At 36.9% G+C, this 21957-nt stretch overlaps 1 protein-coding gene across 3 annotated transcripts in view; it reads left to right on the top strand.

Moving 5' to 3' along the window:
- Positions 1 to 21957, top strand: part of stard9 (StAR-related lipid transfer (START) domain containing 9) — a 234268-nt gene that overhangs the window by 136957 nt on the left and 75354 nt on the right. For all 3 annotated transcript variants that reach the window (XM_039741793.1, XM_039741795.1, XM_039741794.1), the window contains exons 8-10: positions 13554 to 13623; positions 16204 to 16276; positions 19920 to 19987. In XM_039741793.1, the coding sequence (XP_039597727.1) occupies positions 13554 to 13623; positions 16204 to 16276; positions 19920 to 19987 (211 nt within the window). The remainder of the gene's footprint in view (positions 1 to 13553; positions 13624 to 16203; positions 16277 to 19919; positions 19988 to 21957) is intronic.

Here is a 21957-nt window from a genome sequence, read left to right on the forward strand (position 1 = left end):
TGGCATTAATTCATTTGTCCTTCTCGTTGCTTGGTGCTAGGATTGCCCATGTACTCATTTCTTCTGTTGATAACCCTTCATGATGGAATTCTTCAATAAGATTTGAACATAATACGCCCTCTTTAATTGGGAACTTAAAGTGAGGAAAATGTTAAAATTTATAAGAGCTGAGAGCGAAGGAAGTGTGTCTGACAAAAGCATTCACACGAATGAGAGGTGAGAGGACCGCGGTCTTGTTTGAAAATGTTTAAGAGGAGGGCGTGACTTGAACAAATCTCAAGGCAAAAGTTTTGTCTCACGGGACTTGAAAAAATCTCTGTTCCAAAAGTTTTGTCTCATCGAAGGATTTTTTTACATAATAAAGAGAAAAGATTTATGTGGGTCAGTGCCACCAGATTGGGCCTAAATTCCAGCCTTGTAGTTGCATGTATGGAGTTTGTTATCCATGAAGGTTTTCTCTAGGTGTGCCAGTTTTCTTCCACAAACCAAAAAAAAGGATGTGCCTGTTAGTTTAATGGTGACTCCAAATTGATCCTATGCTGCGTTCCTGCTTGTGCAAGTGCTGCTAGGATAAGCTCTGTTTCTCTGCAATCCTAAACTTGGTGAGGCGAGTTTGAAAATGTGATCTTAAATTGACCCTCTGTGAGTGCAGGTGTGTGCCCTGCATTGGACTGGCTGCTCATCCAGGTTTGTTAGTGCTCTAGCGCTCCATGGTGCCAGAATAGACTCCAAACAGGATGGATGGAATGATTAACTTATGTTGTGTTTTTCAAGAAAACTCGAGCCTCCCAAGTCGTTACCACTGCTGGGCGGATGTACCGTATACTTTCACAAACTTGTTTATGTTGCAGAGGACCCCTGCCTGCTTGAGCGCCTGACATAAAGCAGGTCAGACCGTTCTGCTTGGCTCACATGCACACGCGTACACACACACACACACACACACACACACAGAGGCAACAGAACAGACATTCAGCTGATGCCTCCTTGTGACTCAAGCTGTAGCTGCACTCTTCAAACACTCCTTTATTTAAGGAGAACTGTGTTGTGTCTGAATGTGAATGAATTTAAAGGTTGCTATCTGAATTGGCACACGGGTTATTGGCAGCCCCCAGAACTTTATTTTAATTTAGAGCCGTGAGATGAATCTTAGAGACTCACTGGTAGAGGATAGCTTGCTGCCCTCCACATTTTGTCCTGATGAATGTCATGTCTTTTCCTGCTTATGATTCCTAACCCTGTGGTTACCTATGGGATGATTTTGATTATTTTTAGATCTCCTTTACACCATAGGTTGGTCTGTTTATGCAACACTTGGGAAAGCACTTAAAATTCGGATCAGTCATGCTACACTGATGAAGAACTGAAATCTCTGAGTTTACTGTTATTTCCTATAGAGCCTTTCACATGAAAGCATTCACATTATTTTTATGTGTCTCCATGACTGTGTAATGTTTTTTGTCAGTCTTTCTAAATCACTTCTGATTTTTCTATAGGTCTATACCTGCATTTCATGTTTTACATAAATTAAAGGGTGGTGAGGTGATGAGTGATGCAGTATCAGGGGTTTGCATCCTGGCACAAATATTTGAATTTTTCATGTTCTTCCTTTGTCTGAGCAGATCGTTCTCCTTGTAATCCTATGTAGTGTAACAGCAAAAGAAAAAAATCTCTAAACCCCTACCTAGTTAACAAGTTTAATCCCATCCTATGATAAACTGTATAAACTTCAGTAAGTTGCCTTACTCCTGTGTTTTAAAAAAAAATGTTATAAATGTAGACAATTAGTTTGTAGACCTAGACTTGGAAAAGTTATTAAGATTGAAAAAGTGCCATATAAATAATAATGGGTGTTTGTTAATTGGTGACCCAAATTTGGTTTAGTCTGGGTGTGTGTGTGTGTGGACACAGTGTTAGGCTGATATGCAAATGCCAGCAGGATGTGTATGCAAAGATAAAATGATGAAATACTGTTTCTAATTTTATAATTTTCAGAATGGAGGAAACTTTCACTCATATTTTTAGCTGTTTAACGGCACTGGTATAAAGCTATAATATTTTTCCAATTAATTTCTCACATCACAAACTGTATGGCATTGCTTGCTTTGGCGTAAGAGTTCTATTTTGTTCTTATGGTCTAATCATATTTACGTTGTCTGACCACACAAACCATAAGTGCTGTTTCTCCTTCTGATTCATATTTTGATGATTTTTTTTCTCCTCTTGCCATTAAGCCTTTGACCTGTGCAATATAGTCTCTTGAGTGGATTCTTAGGACCACTATCCTAATAAATGGGTAGAGTGTCCTTTTGCTCTCAAAAAAGCCTCAGTTGTTCATGGCATGGATTCCACAAGATGTTGGAAACATTCCTTTGAGATTCTGGTCCTTGTACATGACTGCATCACACAGTTTCAGTAATGTCAGGAAGCAAAGCTCCTGTTCTACCATGGCCAAAATCACTGACATTACATTTTTCCTCCATTCTGTTGTTTGATGTGAACACTAACCTAAAGACCTGACCTATGTTGGCATTATTTTAGGCTTTGAGCTGCTGCCACATTATTGGTTGATTAGGTAACAGGTGTACAGGTGTTCTGAATATGTTGCTCAGTGAGTATATTTGTATTTTTGCATACAATTGAATTTATGTTTTAAATGCTTTTTGTGTTTGATCTTTACATTACTTTACCATTACATTACCATGCAGTAAAATAAAGAGCACTATTTAGAGGAAAACTGTTGTTTTCCTCCAAGAGTCTATTGGTGTAACACCCCTTCAGCATATCTTGTGTTTGAAGTAAATGATCACAGATGCTTATGACTAAGGAGAGTTTTTTCACCTATCTTTTTAGGGCCTGCCACTGATAGTGTCTGTTTGGGAAAAAATAAAAATGTTTTAAGAACTAATCCTGTAGATTGCAATTGAGATGTGCAAAGACAACATCAAACGTTAAAATTTGTTTTATTCAGTAACCGCAATAGCTTTAAATCAATACAGTGAAAAAATAACATGCTAAAGAATCATCTTAACGTTGCTTGCAGTTTTAAATAGAAGCTGTGTAACTTTTTAAACTACGAACAATTCACGATTGTAATACTGATTTACACTCGCGTGTAAGGCGTAAATCGTTTCCAGGCGAACCTTCCAGTAAGATCGACTGCTCCTTTAAAATGTTTTAACTATGCAAAATCGAAAGGAAGGCATAAAGAAACTCCTAAGCTTTTGATCCTTTTATTAACTGTGCATCAATTATAACCTTGCAGCACCTGCTTTTTAACTTTTCGCGGAGTTCAAATTCATAATGACTGAAGATGCGCGGCTCTTGACTTTAAAAAAAAAATAGAGCACTAAGGTCACGCCCTCATCCACATGCGCACAAAACCCAGCAACGACAGAAGCGTCGATAGCAACTGGCAGTCACGACCTGGAAGATAACGTTATCAAGCTGACGGTCAAAAAACAATAATACTTATTTCTCCGTTACTGCAAATCGTAATGAAATAAAAGTAACAAAAATGTAAATAAACCTGAATGCAACAGGTGTAGAATAGAATGTATAAACAGAAGTGACATTCATATATTGGTTTATGATTTAATCTCCGACTCTTCAGCCAAGTGACAAAGGTATTGCCACTTGATATATTTTCATTTTTATTTTATATATTATCCTACCTTAAGCACAGATGTTGTGTTTTGATTTTGAATGAGTTCTACTTGCATTGTATTTTGATAAACATGTTTTCTCTCTGTCAGCAGACCTCTTGATAGAGTGATATATGGAATATTTGCACCTGGATATTATTTTGATACACCATTGCTACATCCTCCCAGCCACGCAAGTTCATGTAGTTCATTAATCAACTCTCTTCTTATAAACATTCAGCCAGGCAAAGTTTATACTGGGCATTGAGCAATTGTCAGTAAATTATTCTAAAAACAGTAAATGTATTAAAAGCAGCTCATTTCTGGTATTGTTTTGATGTTTTATTACATGGTAATAACAAGTCTACAGGAAATCAACACCCCCTTCCTGATGCCTTCAAGTTATCCTGCATCTCCTAGAATATTCCACCTTTTCTGCAATTTACACTTCCATTGTCTTGATAACAAAATTAGACAAAATATTTAATTATCTACATATTTTTATCCTTCAAAAGGAGTTCCCACCAAACATCTAATTACAGTGTAAGTCAATGTGATAGTTTTTGGGGGGCGGGTTTAGTCCTTGTCGCTTTCTAGGGTGACCACCCATACCAGTGCTTCCTGAAATCAGTTTTACTAACTTGAGATATTAGTAGCAATACAGATTAGCCAAGGTGGACAGCATTTCACCATATCACTACAGCTTTTAAAATATGAATTAACTAAATATACTATAAATAGAAAGATGTAAATTGATAAAACAAACATACAACACATTTAAATATAAATGTTAACAACACATACTGTATAAGTGTTTTGACTGTATAGCCTGATGAAGACTTTGCTGCTGAAATGCTGCATCTTTTACCTTGTTTCCTTTTCAGCATGAAAATGACCTTTAACTTTCACTCCTTTTCAGGTGCATGCTAATGCAGCCCTATACTAATAGTATGTAAATAATTTAAATATATTTTTTAATAAACCAAACATATAGAACAAATTTGAATTGGATAGTTTGAAATGATTTGTTCCTAAGAAGCAAAGACAGACTGTAAAGGTCAATTCAGTCCATGTGAATGATGTGACCCCTTAATAAACTCATAGCCACCAGGGCCCTCTAGTGGCCGTAGTTCTTACTCCAAAATCCTAACAGACTCGAAACATTGAAATGCACTTCATGTCACAGTATTTATTTATTTTATTTTGTCTAAAATATTCATCTATGAACCACTAAATAAACAAGTTAAAAAATATATGCATGGCTCAATACTCAGGTGCATTTGCGGACTAAGTTAACTGACATAAAAACTGGAGCATTTCACATTTTTTAGTTAACTTCATCCAAGAAGAAATGATCACATTGTTGTTAAGTATTTTTGTAAACATTCATATTAAAAAAAATAATAGCTGTAATATAATGCAATTACATGTGTTGGTAGACTATTTTAAATGACCTGCTTTTTAACAGCACTTTTTAATGATCTGGCTTTTTTGTGGTGGCGGCTTCTTTTCTATGGAATGGCTTTCCTTTTCATATTAGTTCTGCCCCAGCACTGGCCATTTTTAAATCATCATTAAAATCTTATCTTTCCTAACTGGCATTTGACCCTGCAAAAAGTTGACAGTATGTTTGTTTATGATGGCTCATGTACGTTCATGATTATAAATATGTGTGCATGGGTGTGGGTATTTTGAGTTTGTCTTTTATGTAATGGTTGGTTAGGTTTCCAGTTCAGTGATGTGTGTGTGTATATATATTTTAATCTGATTCTTTTACCCTTTTTTGTACAGCATTTTACTTCAGTTTTGGCTATTGTAAATGTGCTTTATAAATAAAGTTTGACTTGACTTGAGCTTGACTTGTATTTAAAAAGGTTAGTGTGGTGACTCAATAGTTGTCATGCACAGCAGCTTCCAATTCAAGTAATGCAGAATTGGCATTGATTGGTACATGTTAGTGGTGGATAGTCTGTGACTAAAAATCAATATCAATATGAAAGGAGAAAAGCAACTAAAATAATTTCCTTAACTAGCCATTAATGTTAGTTAAAACACATAACATATTAATTAATAACTTGGAAAGGAGCTGATGTTTTGTATAACAAGAAAGGTGACAGTTAAAGATTTGAATTCCAGTGTGAACATACACAGAAGTAAAAGTGGCTGTTCAGGTACGAAAAAACTAACCCTGGCTAAGTCTGTTAGAACATTAGAAAAATCCAGACGAGAACAGGCCATTCAGCTCAACAAAGCTCATCAGTCCTATCCACTTAATTCTTCTAAAATAGCATTGAATTTTGTAGGTCATTAAAGTCCTACTCTTTACCATACTAGTTAGTCGCCTATTCCATGTGTCTGTTATTCTCTATGTGAAGAAAAACTTCCTAATGTTTGCATGAAATTTGCCCTTAACAAGTTTCCAATTGTGTCCCCGTGTTCATGATGAACTCATTTTAAAGCAACCGTCTCGAACCACTGGACTAATTAATTCCCTTCATAATTTTAAACACTTCAAGTTGTTTTGTGCAGACAGACAGACAGGGCTATCACAATACATTATATGTGAACTGACCTAATAGAGGGAAAATAAACATAAAAGAGTCTTCTTAATTATTATTATTTAAAAAGATGAGTTACCAGGTGTTGCCTAGATGATAACATGGAAATATGGAAAGGTAAAAAGTAGTTATAAGTGAAATATTACCAAACTGTATTACTCTTAAGCTTGGTGTATTTTGTACATAACTATTATTAGTACTGCAGATCTTTCAATGAGATGTTCTTGGTTTTCTCTGTCTGGTGTAAACAACACCAAATACTGTAACTCTGGAGAAAATATGGCCCAACCAAGGGTGTTCCGGGACCCTGACACAAATAGTGAGGAAATGCTTCATTAAACAAAAGGCTAAATGGACAGGAATTGAACCACCATGAATGTAATTAAATGTATTTATTTATTTATTTCAAAAATATGTGGACATGTCAATATTTGGTCTTCATTTAAACAGTATGTTTATAAAGGTGATATAATATTCCAGACATCACGCCACATTTACACCTTTTAGCCCACTGTTTGATTGAAAATAAGAAAGTCTACTTGCCATTTTCAGACTGTAGTTCTCTTTCTTGACTTTGTCCAGGGATTATTTCCAAGCATTAGTCTAAATAAAAGTTACAAAAAAAAAATATTTTATTTGCACCAAATATGATCAGTGATCCTATTTTGTTCTGAGATTTGAATCAGCTGTGGGGTTATGACCATTCGCTCTGACCCCAAGTTGCCTACCTGGGTTTCCAAGGCCCAAAGATAGACGTTCAAACTCCAACTTATGGTGAGAATTAACTGTGTGCTAAATTTCATGTCTAAGACCCTCAGTCCAGACTGTTTCTCATCTTGCACCCAGTGCTGCTAGGTTAGGGGCCTGACCGTAGAAACCTGAATTGGATATAGCAGGTTTGAGAATTATTCAGTGACCCAAAGTAGACGTGTCACATAAAAATATAAGGTCTGTAAATTCTGATAATTCCAGAAAACAATTCAGGATGACCCAAATGCTCTAAGCAAACAGCAGTGTCGCTGCCAAATATAGTACATTAAGTAAGTGTGTCTTAAACCACAAATATAAATGTTACTGAAAATTCAGACAAACATGACTTTTACATTTTTTATGGTTATAGAGTTTTTCATGTATTATGCTCTGGGATTTTTTAAGTGTAATTTTCTAAGCTTTAAATAATTATTTTAGTTTGTTGCAATTCCTTTAGTTTATTTCAAAACTTGGAGAGATTCAGAAAAGCCAGAAGACTTGAATAAGCCATTATGGAGTCCATCATGCGCATCTCTTGTTAATCATAAAATTGTTAAACAGAAAACAGAGTATTTAATTATAAATGTCAAGAGAATTCCAAGATTTGAAAAAGCCACATCATAACCCCTGTAAAATGAGAAAATACTCATCCTGCTGTTATATTCTGTCCAAACTGGCCACGTAAAGCAAAAATGCAATTATTAATTACTATTGGGGAAATGAAAAACAAAACAGATTTCCACAGAAAGATACTTGAAACAAGCATCCCATCTGTTTGATGTATACAGAATCCTTTAAGATGTAAAAGAAAACTTGAAGAACTATCGGCTCGGGTCTGAATAGGAAAGACGATGCCAAAGCTATATATTTTTTTGTTTTTTTAATATCATTACCTCTTTGCTTTGCAGATTTGCTTGTGGTTATAAACAATAAATTAATTACATATCAGAGAGAGTAAATGATCTTAAATGAGCCTCAAATGTCCTTGTGCAGCTACAGTTTTTTTTTAAATATAACTACCTTTGATTTACATGTTTACTTGTGGTTATAAGCAATAAATGAATTAATTAAATATGAGAGAGTTGTGTTCTTCTTTCAGCTGCTCCTAGTAGGGTCACCATAGTGGATCATCTTTTTCCATATTTTCATGATCTCTTTCTGTTACACCAATCACATTCATGTCCTCTCTCACCACATCCATAAACCTTCTCTTAGCATTCTTCTCCCAATATACTCAGCATCTCTCCTTTGCACATGTGCAAACACAATCTTGCCTCTCTGACTTTGTCTCCAAACCGTCCAACCTGAGCTGACCCTCTGATATACTCATTTCTAATCCTGCCCATCCTCGTCACACCCATTGCAAATCTTAACATCTTTAACTCTGCCACCTCCAGTTCTGTCTCCTGTTTTTTGGCCAATGCCACCGTCTCTAACCCATATAACATAGCTGGTCTCACTACCATCCTGTAAACCTTCCCTTTCTCTCTTGCTGGTACCTGTCTGTCACAAATCACTCCTCACACTATTCTCCACCCAAATGTCCATTATTCTACGTAGTTGTCAGCCTTTAACGGTAGAATAATATCAAAAGTAATCAAAGTCATGATGACGCTGCAGCCATTCATACTCAAATTGACTGTTCTGCTCTTACAATTTGGCCACTTGTGTCTCTGTGTGTGTGTTTGCTGGTGTAGCACAGCCTTTGTCTGTGGAGTTAGGGCCAGCCGCACTCATTTTGACCATAACATTTTAAAGTATTGCCCTTGTGGTCACCAGCAACCACACTTCCTTTTGGTATAGAATATTGAACAAAAATCCTGTTCCTTATTTTTACTGCCCTTAACAGCATATACAGTGTGTTATGATTTTTGGGGATTTTTATACATGCAGATGTTAGTTTAGCATGAACTTTGTTTAGTTATTAATTATTATGGTTAAACTGTTATGCTTTTGAGTCATCAGTTTTTATTTTAGGTTATTCACATGAGCAACACTGTTTTGTGTGGTTTTGTATGGCCATGGCAATGTTGATACCGGTCTCTGTGTCTGTCATGTGTGTTCTGTAATTGCTCCCCACCTATATAAGGTCAGAGTTGAAGTAACAGGCAGGCAATGGGGACAGGCAAAGAAAAGGACCAGGAGGTGAAATCGTAATGCATAAATGGCAGGGGTTAAAACTAAATAAGCAAGCAATTATGTCAGAGATCCCAATGTGTAAAACAAACCTAAAGTCAGTAATCCTTAGTGAAAGTCTTTTATCAAAGCTTACATTTGCATATTGTTTTGATTTTTGTTATTCACAAACTTGGACAGTTGCAAGTATTGCATCTCCTCCTTAAATAGTAATGGCTCACACAAATTGTGGTGCCTTACTGTTACTTTTTCAAAATAATTTATACCATACTAGTTGTGCTATCTGTCAGAGACAGGTTGAAATATAAGTAATCCGTGTAGACCTCAGCATTAATGTTTGCAGTGCATCATCTGTTGTAATGTATTTTAATGCTTGCACAGATAAAATACATTTTATTTGTCTTTTTTTTGTGATGGTGCATCACAAAAATTTGTTGAAATAAAAGCATTTCTTTAATCTGTTGAAATGACAGAGACAAGTCAAATTGGAATGTAGACACAAATACCCAAACATACAAATTTTTTCTCAATTAGTTTGCATGATTTAATAATAATAATAATAATAATAATACATTTTATTTATAAGGTGCCTTTCTGAGAACTCAAGGACACCGATCAAACAATAAATAAATAAATAAAAAGGCACATTATAAACAACTTAAAACATCAGAAAATAACAGAAGATATAAAATTAAAACCAAAGACACTGTAACCATAAAGAAAAAGCCACTTTAAACAAATGCATTTTAAGTTTACATTTAAAGGTTGAAAATGATTCGATATTTCTGAGCTCAGTAGGTAATGAATTCCAGAGCTTGGGAGCAGAACAACTCAATGCTCTGCTCCCCATGGAGGTTAGACAGGCGAGAGGGACGGTCAGGTGGATGGAGGAAGAGGATCTAAGGTTACGGGAGGGAATGGCAACATGAAGGTCAGACAGATATGGAGGGGCGAGGTTATGAATTGCCTTAAATGTTAATAGCAGAATTTTAAAATTAATTCGAAACTTAATCGGGAGCCAGTGAAGCTGCTGCAAGACCGGAGTAATATGGTGAATAGATGAGGTTTGAGTAATGATGCGAGCTGCAGATTTGTACACAGGTTTGTATCTATAGACTCTAATGCTCAAAAACTGATTACTCATTCCAAATGTATCTTAGTCCAGTTATTTAGTTTATACGTCTTTTAAATTTTCAGATTTTATTATCATACAACATTGAATGGTGGATTAAGGTTCCTTTTTTTGACATTGATAAACAGGCTCTTTAATATTAAAGTAAAAACAGGCTACCAAAGAATATACATTAATTACAAATAAAGACACAATAATTATTCATCCACGTGAAGTCAGTATTTAGTGGATGAAACATTTTGGCAGCCATTATGGCCTTGAGTCTGTAGGGACACTTCTCTGCCAGCTTTGTACATCTGGACACTGCATTTATTTTGCAGTAACCACAAGGTGGTACCACTGAGCCCTAAACCACAGACACAATAATGCCCAAGCTCAATTCTGGGTTCAACTAAAAGATTTTTATTTACCTCCAAAACCCTTCTTACAGAATCACTAGCCACAATACACATATATAAATCCTCTCCTTCCATCCACCATAGAGTGTTACCCTCTGCCTCCCAACTCTGACTCAAATAAGCGAGGCTGCAGGCTTTCTTTTAAATCTGTCCTGGGATCTGCTTTCACCTGGGGCACTTCTGAGGAAATCAGAACAGTCCTTCCTCAGCAGCTCCCTCTGGCGGTACCCAAAGATCCCAAAAGGACTGTATTTCAGGACTCCAGCTCATAGGACACTCTGTGGGTGTGCTAGTCAGGTTTAGCCCCGAGGAACACTGGCACCTATCGTGTAGAAGAGTGAATTGCTCCTAGTATACTCATTTGCTCAGTTCATCCATTATGGCCTCCTCTTCAGGCAAAAAAACATTCTTTATCCTGGCCAGGGTGCCTGTCCTTCCTCCATGACACCTATATATACAGTGCATATATGTATATATATATATATATATATATATATATATATATATATATATATATATATATATATATATATATATATATATGTACATACAGTAAAACCTCAATTATCCATCATGGGGCGGGACCAAGGCCATGACGGATAAGAGAAAAGATGGATAATAGAACAACTTCTTTAAAAATGATATACTGTAGTTTAGTGAATAGTCATATTTATTTACAAAATATAATATTGTATTGACCACTGTAATAAGGAAACACAACTCGGAGGTACTGGAGTTTTCTATGTTTTACTTGGAGTCTTCTTCCGTAATAAATGGTGCACTGTGTTATACTCCATTATCTGGGTTACAGAGCACACCTCCAAAACAATAAAATAAAGCTTTCCTTACCAATCAGTTTATCTCCTGCCTCTCACTTTCTGTCTTTTTTTATACCATAAACACTCCTCCTTATTGTCTCCTGACTCCCTACTCAAAACTTCCTTCCACCGCACCTTCCTTTTTCTCCTGACTTCTTCTGTCACACATCTGCTAAGAGGCATGTCCTTTAGCCCTTCAGCCAATCCCATAACTTGCACACCATTCATTCCACCCTTTCTGCTCCCACACAACACATCACAAGCTGCCTGCACGTCACAGTATATTAACAGAATATAACACAATTTAAAAAGAAAATTTCAATGCAGAAGAACACTAACATTAATACATTAGCATTATTCTTAGTTTACATTTTCAACACGTTTTTCAATTTTGTCGGCATCACGCTTTATATCGTTCACTGTTGTTCTTCCTAATCTGTAAATTGAAACAGTACTTGAAGTACTTTTGTCATTTTGTAAACATTTAATGATTTCATTTTTTGTGACAGTTCCAACACTACATGCTTATTATGTTTATTAGCCATAACAATATATATTAGATTAATTATAATAAAAGGGAAAAGCTATGAAATGTTATTAAAACTGAAGGTACATAACTACTAACACTGTGATTTCAAAATGCGGCCTGACATGTGGTGCTTGGGTAAAATACTACGCACTAGCAGAAGGGAGAGTTGTTCCAATGTTCATAACTCTGTGTACTGTATGGAGCTGGCGTGCATATTTTTTCCTTTTTTTTTGGTCCTGACCTCTGATGTTTAACAGAGATTGACATTTAATCAAGAATCAATTTTTTACTCTGTGTGTGTGTGTGTGTGTGTGTATATATATATATATATATATATATATATATAATATATATATATAATACACACACACTGGAAAACCTTGTTTATTGCAAGAATTGGGTTGTTTTGTCTAGCAGACAGAAAGTTCTTCCATAGCATCTTACTGTTGAGTCCAGACATAAGACGGCAAGTTGAGAAGTAACCGATCAGTGAGTTTATTTTAGGGTTTCTTGAAGACTTTTAATGTGATTTGGAACTAGAAAATTCAAAATTAAAAAACTTGATTGCAATTTGATTTTATTTTTTAAGGGAATTGGAAACTGATGTTATATAATTTCTATCTTTGATCATTTTTTGTTATTGTAATTATTTATGCACTCATGGTATTACAGACTTCCTAGTTTCACTTTCATGTTGCCATAATTTTAGAATTCTTGTGGATTTATAAGCTATATTCGATTATTTATTGTGTAGTGTTTGTCCAGCAGCGCTATTTGGTTATGGCATAGCTGTTTCCATTTGGTGTTGCTGGATGCCAAATTGTGATGGTGAGTTGCTTGGAGACAGTTACTCAAACTCACGCCAGGTGATGTCTCCTCTGCAAAAGTACAGTATACAGCCTGGCGCTGCAGTAGAGGCAGTTGTTTAAGATTTTGTATTTCCTCTAACATTGACTCATGGTGTTAGTGTGATTTCTTTTTGAATTTGAGCTAACTAACCTTTGAATAACTTCAGCTTTCCTGTCGTGTATTTTTTTTTGTCATTCTTATGTGACCTTAGACTTTGAATTGTTGTTCTCGTCCTGTCCTTCTATTTTTTCATTGTCTACTTCTGCCAGAAGCAATGTTGCAATCTTGTACTGTTCATTTTATATATTTGTACATTTTTACATCAGTATTGTACTGTGGCCATGGAGTAGTGAATACAACAATGGTTGGATTAAACTTTATTAGTCCCATGGGGAAATTAAGATGTATTCAGCAGCAGAAACATGAAAAAAGGATTCAGACTTACAGGACAAATAACACAGCCAATAAAACAGTCAATCAATCAATCTGTAAGTAAGTAAATATAAATAAGTATATGTATATTGTGCAAATATTTCAAAATGAACATAATAAGAGCTCCAGGAGGAAGCATTGAATTGCCTGATAGCAGTGGGCAAAAGCGACTCTGCCTAGAGGTGCACATCTAAAAAGCATATCGTCGTGTGTCCTGTGACATTTAGGAATGCTGCCCTTGTGGCACAGTAATGATGGCTTTCACTTTATTGTTTATCCTCTCTTTATCTGTGTGCTCTTTCCTCAGGTCTGTCTCAGCATTTAGTCTCGGATTACAAGCAAACAGTAAATCTCCTGGAGGAAGGGATAGCAAACAGGTGAGTGATAATGGTCAGGAATTATTTCAAATAATTCTGCACTTCTTGTTTATTTTTGACCAAAACTATGTGTTGAGTTTTTTTTTTTTATATATTTTTATCATTATTTCAATGATGTAATCCCAACACCATTCTGTTTTTTATGTTTTCATTGGTGCTGCCATTTTGTGTGTATGGGCAGAATGATCAGGGGTAGTTGCTAGGCATATAACATATGTGCCACCCAAGCCATGATGTCTTGACACCCATAAGATATAAGATGGCCGCTTCTGTTCAACTTTGGCACAAAAAAGGAAAGACATTTGTAAAAGACTGAATGCTCACAGAGTAATAGAAAAATTCAAACCAACACAGATGACTGGTGTATTATTCCGGCTTTGACTTTGCCCACCAAAATTTTGGTGAATGAATTAATGACTCAGTTAGAAGCAATCCTTATTTTAGACAATGAATATTCTTGTTTTTTTCTGTTGTCACAACAAAATCTGGCCCATTAGACATTTATTGTTTCCTACTCTCAATAATAACCCCACACTCAGAGTGGACTAGCATGCAGAAAAAGCCTGTTCTTACTCCACTTTCACAAAGCTGTCCAATTTACTGTTTTTTGGTCAAGATGGAATTTCTGCTAAGCACTGGTACAAGATTTCCAGAATCAGATGCAAAGTGCAATCCCTCTGCATTTGAAAATGAAGAAACCCAAACCAATCTGCCCATCGATAGAACTGGGACATCTATGCAAAGATAAAGACAGACATTCATCAAAAAAATTCAATCAGTATTGTGTAATGTTTGCATTTTTGTCAGAATTTTATCAACCTGCATAGTATTGCCACTTCACAATCAATGAGATGATCACAGTCTTGGAGAAGGACCAATCCTTACTGATTCTGATGATTATTTGCCAAGATCATAGTTTTCTCCATATGCACCTTCTACTTCTCAGTGGTATCATCAGTTAATTTATACATTTCCTTGCTGTGAAAAGCAGAGCAAAGTTTTTACGCTACTACTTAGTAAATCATTGATAATATTGCCAGAAATTTTGAGACCTCTAGAATGTCATTCTTGATGGCCTTTGAGACTACTTTCTGCCCAATGTTTTTTTCTTTTTTTGTCTGCTGCTGTCTTTTATCACCAGCTGATATCTGATTTGAAGATCATTCTGCTCCACTAGTGCAGCCCTAAGTATGGTCCATTCACAGCCAAAGTCCAAGAAAATTTAGGATAATTATCTCTAAAGTGAGACTAATTCCCAAATGCTGACATCTATTTGCACGTCCTAAGAGTCCCTTGTTACTTGTTTGGTTCTTGTGGATTTTTACCATTATGTAATGTTGGAATAGATTAAATGTCACACATAATTTTACAGCTATGTTCTTGAAGGTGTTTTAACTGTAAGGAGTTACCACTTGGCAATGAGCACTACAAACACGGAATAACCTGGTAGTGCAACCAAAGACGATGATATGCTTGCCCTCAACAAAGATTTTAGGAGACCCTCTTCCAGGCCTAGAAATAATTGTGTGCTGCAAGAGTCAGGTGACACAAGTAACCAGCCAGGAGAAGGTACCTGGCATTGCCATGTATGGTCACCATTCACAATCTGATGAAATGCATGTGTGAGCCAAACCCAAAAAGCCACTGTTGGAAACAGAAACTCACATCTGACACAAGAAACAAAATTAAATCGTTTGTAGACATTTACAGTAAGATAAAGCCTGTAATTATAATCCTCTTTGTAAACATCCTCATAAAGTTCTAGTTTTGTTTTTCTGAACATGCAGCACAGATAAAATAATGAATAATCTTCCCCTTTGTCCTGTGGTCCAGTTTGTGTGACAAATGCTTTCTAAACTCAAGATTGTATTCCCTTTTGGGAATCTTGTCAAAACTTCAAGGATGGGAAAGGCCCAATTTTCAAAGGATGGGCTGAAATGTTGATGTACTGCCATTTTAAGGATTTGGGCAAAAGCAAATAACCAATTATCACTGATGATAGGGAGAGGGGGCAACTGGAGGACTTGTTTAAGAGATGAGTGTTTATTCTTTTTATTGGCAACTGACATTGGCAGGTTTAGTGGTAAGTTCTGCAAAAGCAAGAGAATTTAACATCAAGACAGTATTTTAAAAAGTGTTATTTTGATAGATGAGATTTATAAATCACATAAGCTAATATGCCTTGAAAAGGGTGTTTAAATTAATTAAGTACTAAATTTCTTTTTTTGCTCCCACCACCCCAAGTAATCTGCCCTTTCAGAAACTGAAAAAGTTACAGGCTAATGAAGATTGCTGTAAATTCAAAGTGAACAAAAGTAAAAAATAAGAGTATAAAAGTGAGAATGAAAAAATGCTTATTCGTAGTAAACATGGCAGTGTTTAAACCTGCAATAAAATATTTCCTCTCTACGATAAGAAGGGTCATTCCCTGATTGTTAATACTAACCTGTACATTGTATAGTAGAAAGTTTAAAATGTTCTTTACAATTGATTAGCTTTTTTTTGTCTCTGCCTGTTTCATTGTGTTTGACATGTAATATTTTTTGTTTTGTTTACCATGGTCATGTGTCTCTGTTATAGAATGACGGCTGCCACCCACATCCATGATGCCAGTAGCCGCTCTCATGCCATATTCACCATCCAGTACACTCAGGTCAGCTTCACTGGGCTCACAGTGGGGCAGGGGTCAATATCCTTTTCTACTTGGATGGGGTTATGATATGCATATGCAAACTGGAGAAAGATTTTTAGGTGTTTTGGTTTGTGTGTTTAGGAAAATGTAGGTGTGTGAGCCAGAAGCTATGTATTTTATAACACTAGAATCCCTGAACCCTGTGAAAATATTCGTAATGCCGGGCTGCCTTAAATTCCTTCACACCTCCTCATCAGCGTCTTTGTTTTGCAAACATGTCAATCAGCACTAACAACAGCCAGCCTGCTATCCCATCCACCCAGTTGGACAGACAATTGACACAGCTGAAGTCTATCTATCTGGGAATGAGGTGTGTGGAATTGTATAGGGTAAATAATATATTGTTATTTGGAATACATATATTTCATTTGTGTTCCATGTCTACAACAGTCTCTGTAAATGTAGTATGGCAGGAAATGTGAGGCAAAAAATATTGAACACATAACTGAAACAGAAACATTTTTGATATGCTTGATATTTGTGTTTCAGTTTTTACACATTTACAGCAACATGTAAATTGAACAATTTCTTTTTCTTCGATTTTATTCTTGAATAAAAGCACACTTGTTTTGTATACCTTTTGTGAAAGTGTTTGATAATTGGACTTCAGTCTTCACACATTATACACTTGACATCAACATTTTGTCACTATTACTATACCATATGAAAAAAATTCTGGTTTAGTTGCCTTGCAAGAAATGTCATCTTACGTTTACTTGGATCGTTGTAGACAAGGAATACACATGAAAATTATGTATTTCAGATAACAATATTATTTTCCTATGCAATTCCAGGCACTTCACTCCCAGATAAAGAGACTTCAGTTGTCAGAATTCTGTATCTGACTTCAGCTGCCTCGGTCCGGGATGGGATGGGACAGTTACAAATTAAACACCTCAGATAAGATTAAAGTGCACATGCAGAATTTCTTTTAAGGGGATTTGCATACATTTCAGTCACACCATGTAGAAATGACAACACTTTTTCGACACAGTCCCCCCATTTCAGGACGCCATAATACTTGGGATTATTGGCGTCACAGGTGTTGGTGATTCCTCTGGTCTGTTTCATGTCTTCATAAAATACTTCAGCTTGCTTCCACCCTTTGGAGTCTGTAGTTACCATTGTTCAACAAGAGTACAAGATCTGTGTCAATAAAAGTCGAAGAAACCATAATGAGGTTGACAAGCAAGAATAAAACCATCAGAGACAACAACAGAGCCTTAGGATTACTTAAATCAACTGCCTGGAATATTATGAAGAAGAAAGAACACACCAGTGAGCTCAATAATTGCAAAAGGACTGGTAGGCCAAGGAAAACCTCCACTGTTGATAACAGAAGAATCCTCACTTTGGTCAAGAGAAAGCCCCAAACACCTGCCTGACTGATCTGAAACAGTTTTCAGTAGGTAGAAGAGGATGTGTCAGAGACGACTTTATTTTTTTCTCCAGCTGTCTGGAGTTTTTTTGGTTTTTTTTCTGTCCACCCTGGCAATCGGACCGTACTCCTTTTCTATGTTAACTAATGTTGTCTTATTTTAATTTCTTATTTTGTCTTTTATTTTTATTTTCCTCATTATGCAAAGCACTTTGAGCTACTTTTTGTATGAAAATGTGCTAAATAAATAAATGTTGTTGTTGTTGTTGACTATCTGCAGAAGACTTCATGAACAGAAATACAGAGGCCACATGACAAGATATAAACCATTAGTTAGCCATACCAACAGGATGGCCATATTACAGTTTGGGAAAAGTGACTTGAAAGAACCTGCAGAATTCTGGAAAAGGTCTTGTGGACAGATGAGACAAAGATGTACCTCATCAGAGTGATGGCGAGAGCAAAGTGTGGAGACCAAAAGGAACTGCCCAAGGTCCAAAACAGACCACCTCATCTGTAAAACATGGCGGTGGAGGTGTTATGGCTTAGGCATGTGTGGCTGCCACAGGTCCTTGCGCACTTATCTTCATAGATGATGTAACTCCTGACAGCTGTAGCACGATGAATTCTGAGGTGTATAGAAACATCTAGTCTGCTCAAGTTCCACTAAAGGCCTCCAAACTCAGTGGACGACGCTTCATCCTACAAGATAATGATCCAAACATACTGCAAAGGCAACATAGGAGTTTCTCAAAGCTAAAAAATGGAAAATTCTTGAATGCCCAATCTAGTCCTCCGATTTAAATTCAACTAAGCAGGCCTTCCCTAAGCTGAAGAGAAAAGGTAAGGAGTCAAAGACCCTGAAACAAGCTGAAGCTGAAGATGGCTGCATTGGAGTCCTAAATGTGACAATGGCTTTAATCGACATGCCATTGCTGTGTCCCAAACATTATGGTGCCCTGAATTTTGGGAACCATGTAGAAAAAGTGTTGTCATTTGTACATGGTGTGACCTAAAATATTAAAGTTTGCAATGTGCACTTTAATAACATCTGAATTGTATCATTTGTGATTGTAAACTGCAGAGCAGAGGGGTAAATCAGGTGAAAATGTCTTTGTCTCAAATTATAGAAGGTGTGAGTGTGTGCATAACCCATCCTAAAGTCACCTTAGATACAGGTACCTGCTAAATCTGCTATAATAATAAGAATCCTAGTAATTAAAATAATACTGATGTTCAATGTCCTGATCTCCTGCCAAGGAGACATGTATAAGCCATGTTCTCTCTTCACCAATATTTATCTAGTTGTCAATGTGTGATCCCTTTCTTATGATTTTCATAGATTCTTTTTTTCCACATCATAATGCATTCAAAAATTAATTTGTGATGTCTGTTCTTCTATGCTGTCTGTCTAAAAAGCCACATCATTATCTTCAATCAGCTTGCCTATCCAGCAGCCCCCAGGCTCAATAAAGTTTCTCTTATACTGAAGGCTGTTTGTGGCATTTACAGTAGATGAGTGACAGTTAAAATCAGTGCTGTCAAAGTAATGAGAATGTAGTATGAGGAGGGTTGGTGGTCATATATATTTCATGCATAATCTGTGCATGATGTGAGAGTTTGGGCTGTTTAGGGGATTCATTACACTCTTTAAAGCTTAGGATTAAAAATGGAATCATTACTGCCTGGGTATTTAGGGCTCATTTATTAAATTAAGATATGGGCACAGTTTTGGCCCAGGTGTTCAGGATGAAAATGGAGACAAATAGGACCAATTATTTATAATAAGGTTAGGAGGCTATGTGGTCCTAACGTTCAAAATGAGTACACCAGCCACTGTGGTGCCTGCTTCAGAGTTAAAATACTGTAAATCCTAAGATTATAATCAAGTTCTTGGTCTATGAGTATAGCATCGTGGTAGGCAGCAATGTCCTTTCTGCATGCTAATATTTATAATCTACATTAGAACTCTGGTTGAGGAATCTGCAACGTACCCTCTTAATAAGTGTGGCAGTGTGACTTATTTGTAAAGGTTGAGTTCTCAAGTCCCAGGGTGCCCAAAGCTCCAAGCAGATGCTGATTTGAGTTTTTGATAGACAAGATGTTGTTTGCTGTTGCTGACAGCACATCATTCAAAGGGCCAATTGATGGGGCTGCTGATCCAAGATAATGGGGGGCTGTGCTGAAGAAGTGTTAGATAATAAGCAGACTTTGTCTGTGTTTTAGGCCATTCTGGAGAACAACCTTCCTTCTGAAATTGTCAGCAAAATCAACTTGGTGGACTTGGCAGGGAGGTAGGTTTCCGTGCAACACAAATCCAATCTCCTTTATGTATCTTTGTAGTGTCGCTTTATTGATGTCTGGGATTTAAGTCTAAAGTAGTACTTTCATTAGTAAAACACACTTAATGGAGATATAGAGTTCATAAATTATAATTTACCAGACCTATTGTAAGAAATTAAAATGGACTCAGAATATATGGAAATGTAATTTGTTGCCTTTGCGGCAATGACCTGGGGCCTCATTTATAAACAGTGCGTACCCACAAAAATGTTGCATAACACGTTAAAATCGTGATGTATAAAATCTAAACTTGGTGTAAAGTCACGCACATTTCCACGGTACCTCATACCCTGGCGTACACAAGTTCTCCGCTCAGTTTTACAGACTGGCGGCACCCAGCTTCAAAGCAGTGCTACTGTTCCTGTGTGGTTATCCTTTCTTTTTCAGATCCACATCCCTAACGCGGCTTTATAAATACACTGAAATTATCCGCATATTGTTTATTAGTTTAATGTATCTGATTATAATTAACCAGTAACAATATAATGGTCCACGGAATGGTCGAACTATTCTAAATACAATAGCTGCTTTAGTGTTGTCACTCTCACTGCACCTTCTTCTTTTTCTTTCAGCTGCTTCCGTTAGGGGTTGCCACAGCGGATAATCTTTTTCAATATTACTCTCACTGCACCACTCAAAGTATTTATACCACTGTATCTGAGTGTGAATCACAGCTGTACAGCAGCTGATCGGAAACAGAATTATCGGTATACTGCATCAAGCACACGCTGCCTCAGCCATGCTGTCTATTGAACTACTTTCACACGGCAAACATTTCAAAGCCTTTCCTGTACGGACCTCACAGTTTAGAAACAATTTCATCCCAAGAACTATAAACGCATTCAATCAAGTGCTCGTTGTAGAACTGTTTGTACTTATAAGTAGAATTACCTCACTGTAAACTTGTACTACAGTTATATTATTGCACAACCTGAGCCACTTCATAAAGCGCGTATTTACATATGATGACGATATCATTTTTAAGATGAAATGTAGCAAAATATGTTATATTATACAGATAAAATTTTAACTTAATTTAAATCTATACTGATAAAAGGCAAAGCCCTCACTGACTCATCACTAATTCTCCAAGTTCCCGTGTAGGTAGAAGGCTGAAATTTGGCAGGCTCATTCCTTACAGCTTACTTACAAAAGTTGGGCAGGTTTCATTTCGAAATTCTACGCATAATGGTCATAACTGGAAGCTATTTTTCTCCATATACTGTAATGGAGTTGAGCTGGATGGCTGTGGCCGTCCACGACTCCAGACACCAGGTAAAAGTCCTCAAGTTGACTTTATTTTGTCGCCACAGTGTACAAAGCACACTCTCCACCACAATACTCATATAAATCACAATAATTATCCATAAACCAATCCTCCAGCTCCTAGACGCGTTGCCACCCTTCCACCCAGCTCAGCTCATTGTCTGGGAGTTCCCATAGTCCTTTTATACTCCCTGACCTGGGGGTGTTTCTGCCCAACAGTCCACAAGTCCTTATTCCTTCCGGGTCAGGGTAAATAGTCCTTTTCTTCAACCCGGAAGTCCGTCGCTCTTCCTATGACGAACCTCCGGGTCACAGGGCACGAAGAAGCCCTCGGTCCTCCCTGCAGCTCCCTCCTGTGGCCCCCACGGCATCCAGCAGGGCTTTGCATAAAATCTCCATTGTCCATGATGCCCTGCTGGTCTTCTGGGGACCTCCATGCTGCAAGGAGGGCTCCACCAGGCGGCTTGGGGGTATTGGCCGAGATAAATGGCTGGCCATCCTTCACAGTATTCCCCCCCAGCGACGAATTATTATTTGGAGCGGCCTGCCCCAAGAAGGAAGTCTTCCTCTAAGAGGACGTTCTGGTTGAGCCTTGATTAATTATTTTGATAGTAATCTATATTAGAGCCAATCCCAGCCAACACAGGGTGCAAGG

The sequence above is a fragment of the Polypterus senegalus genome, chromosome 18 (genome assembly GCF_016835505.1).
Source record: "Polypterus senegalus isolate Bchr_013 chromosome 18, ASM1683550v1, whole genome shotgun sequence".
NCBI classification, from domain to species: domain Eukaryota; kingdom Metazoa; phylum Chordata; class Cladistia; order Polypteriformes; family Polypteridae; genus Polypterus; species Polypterus senegalus.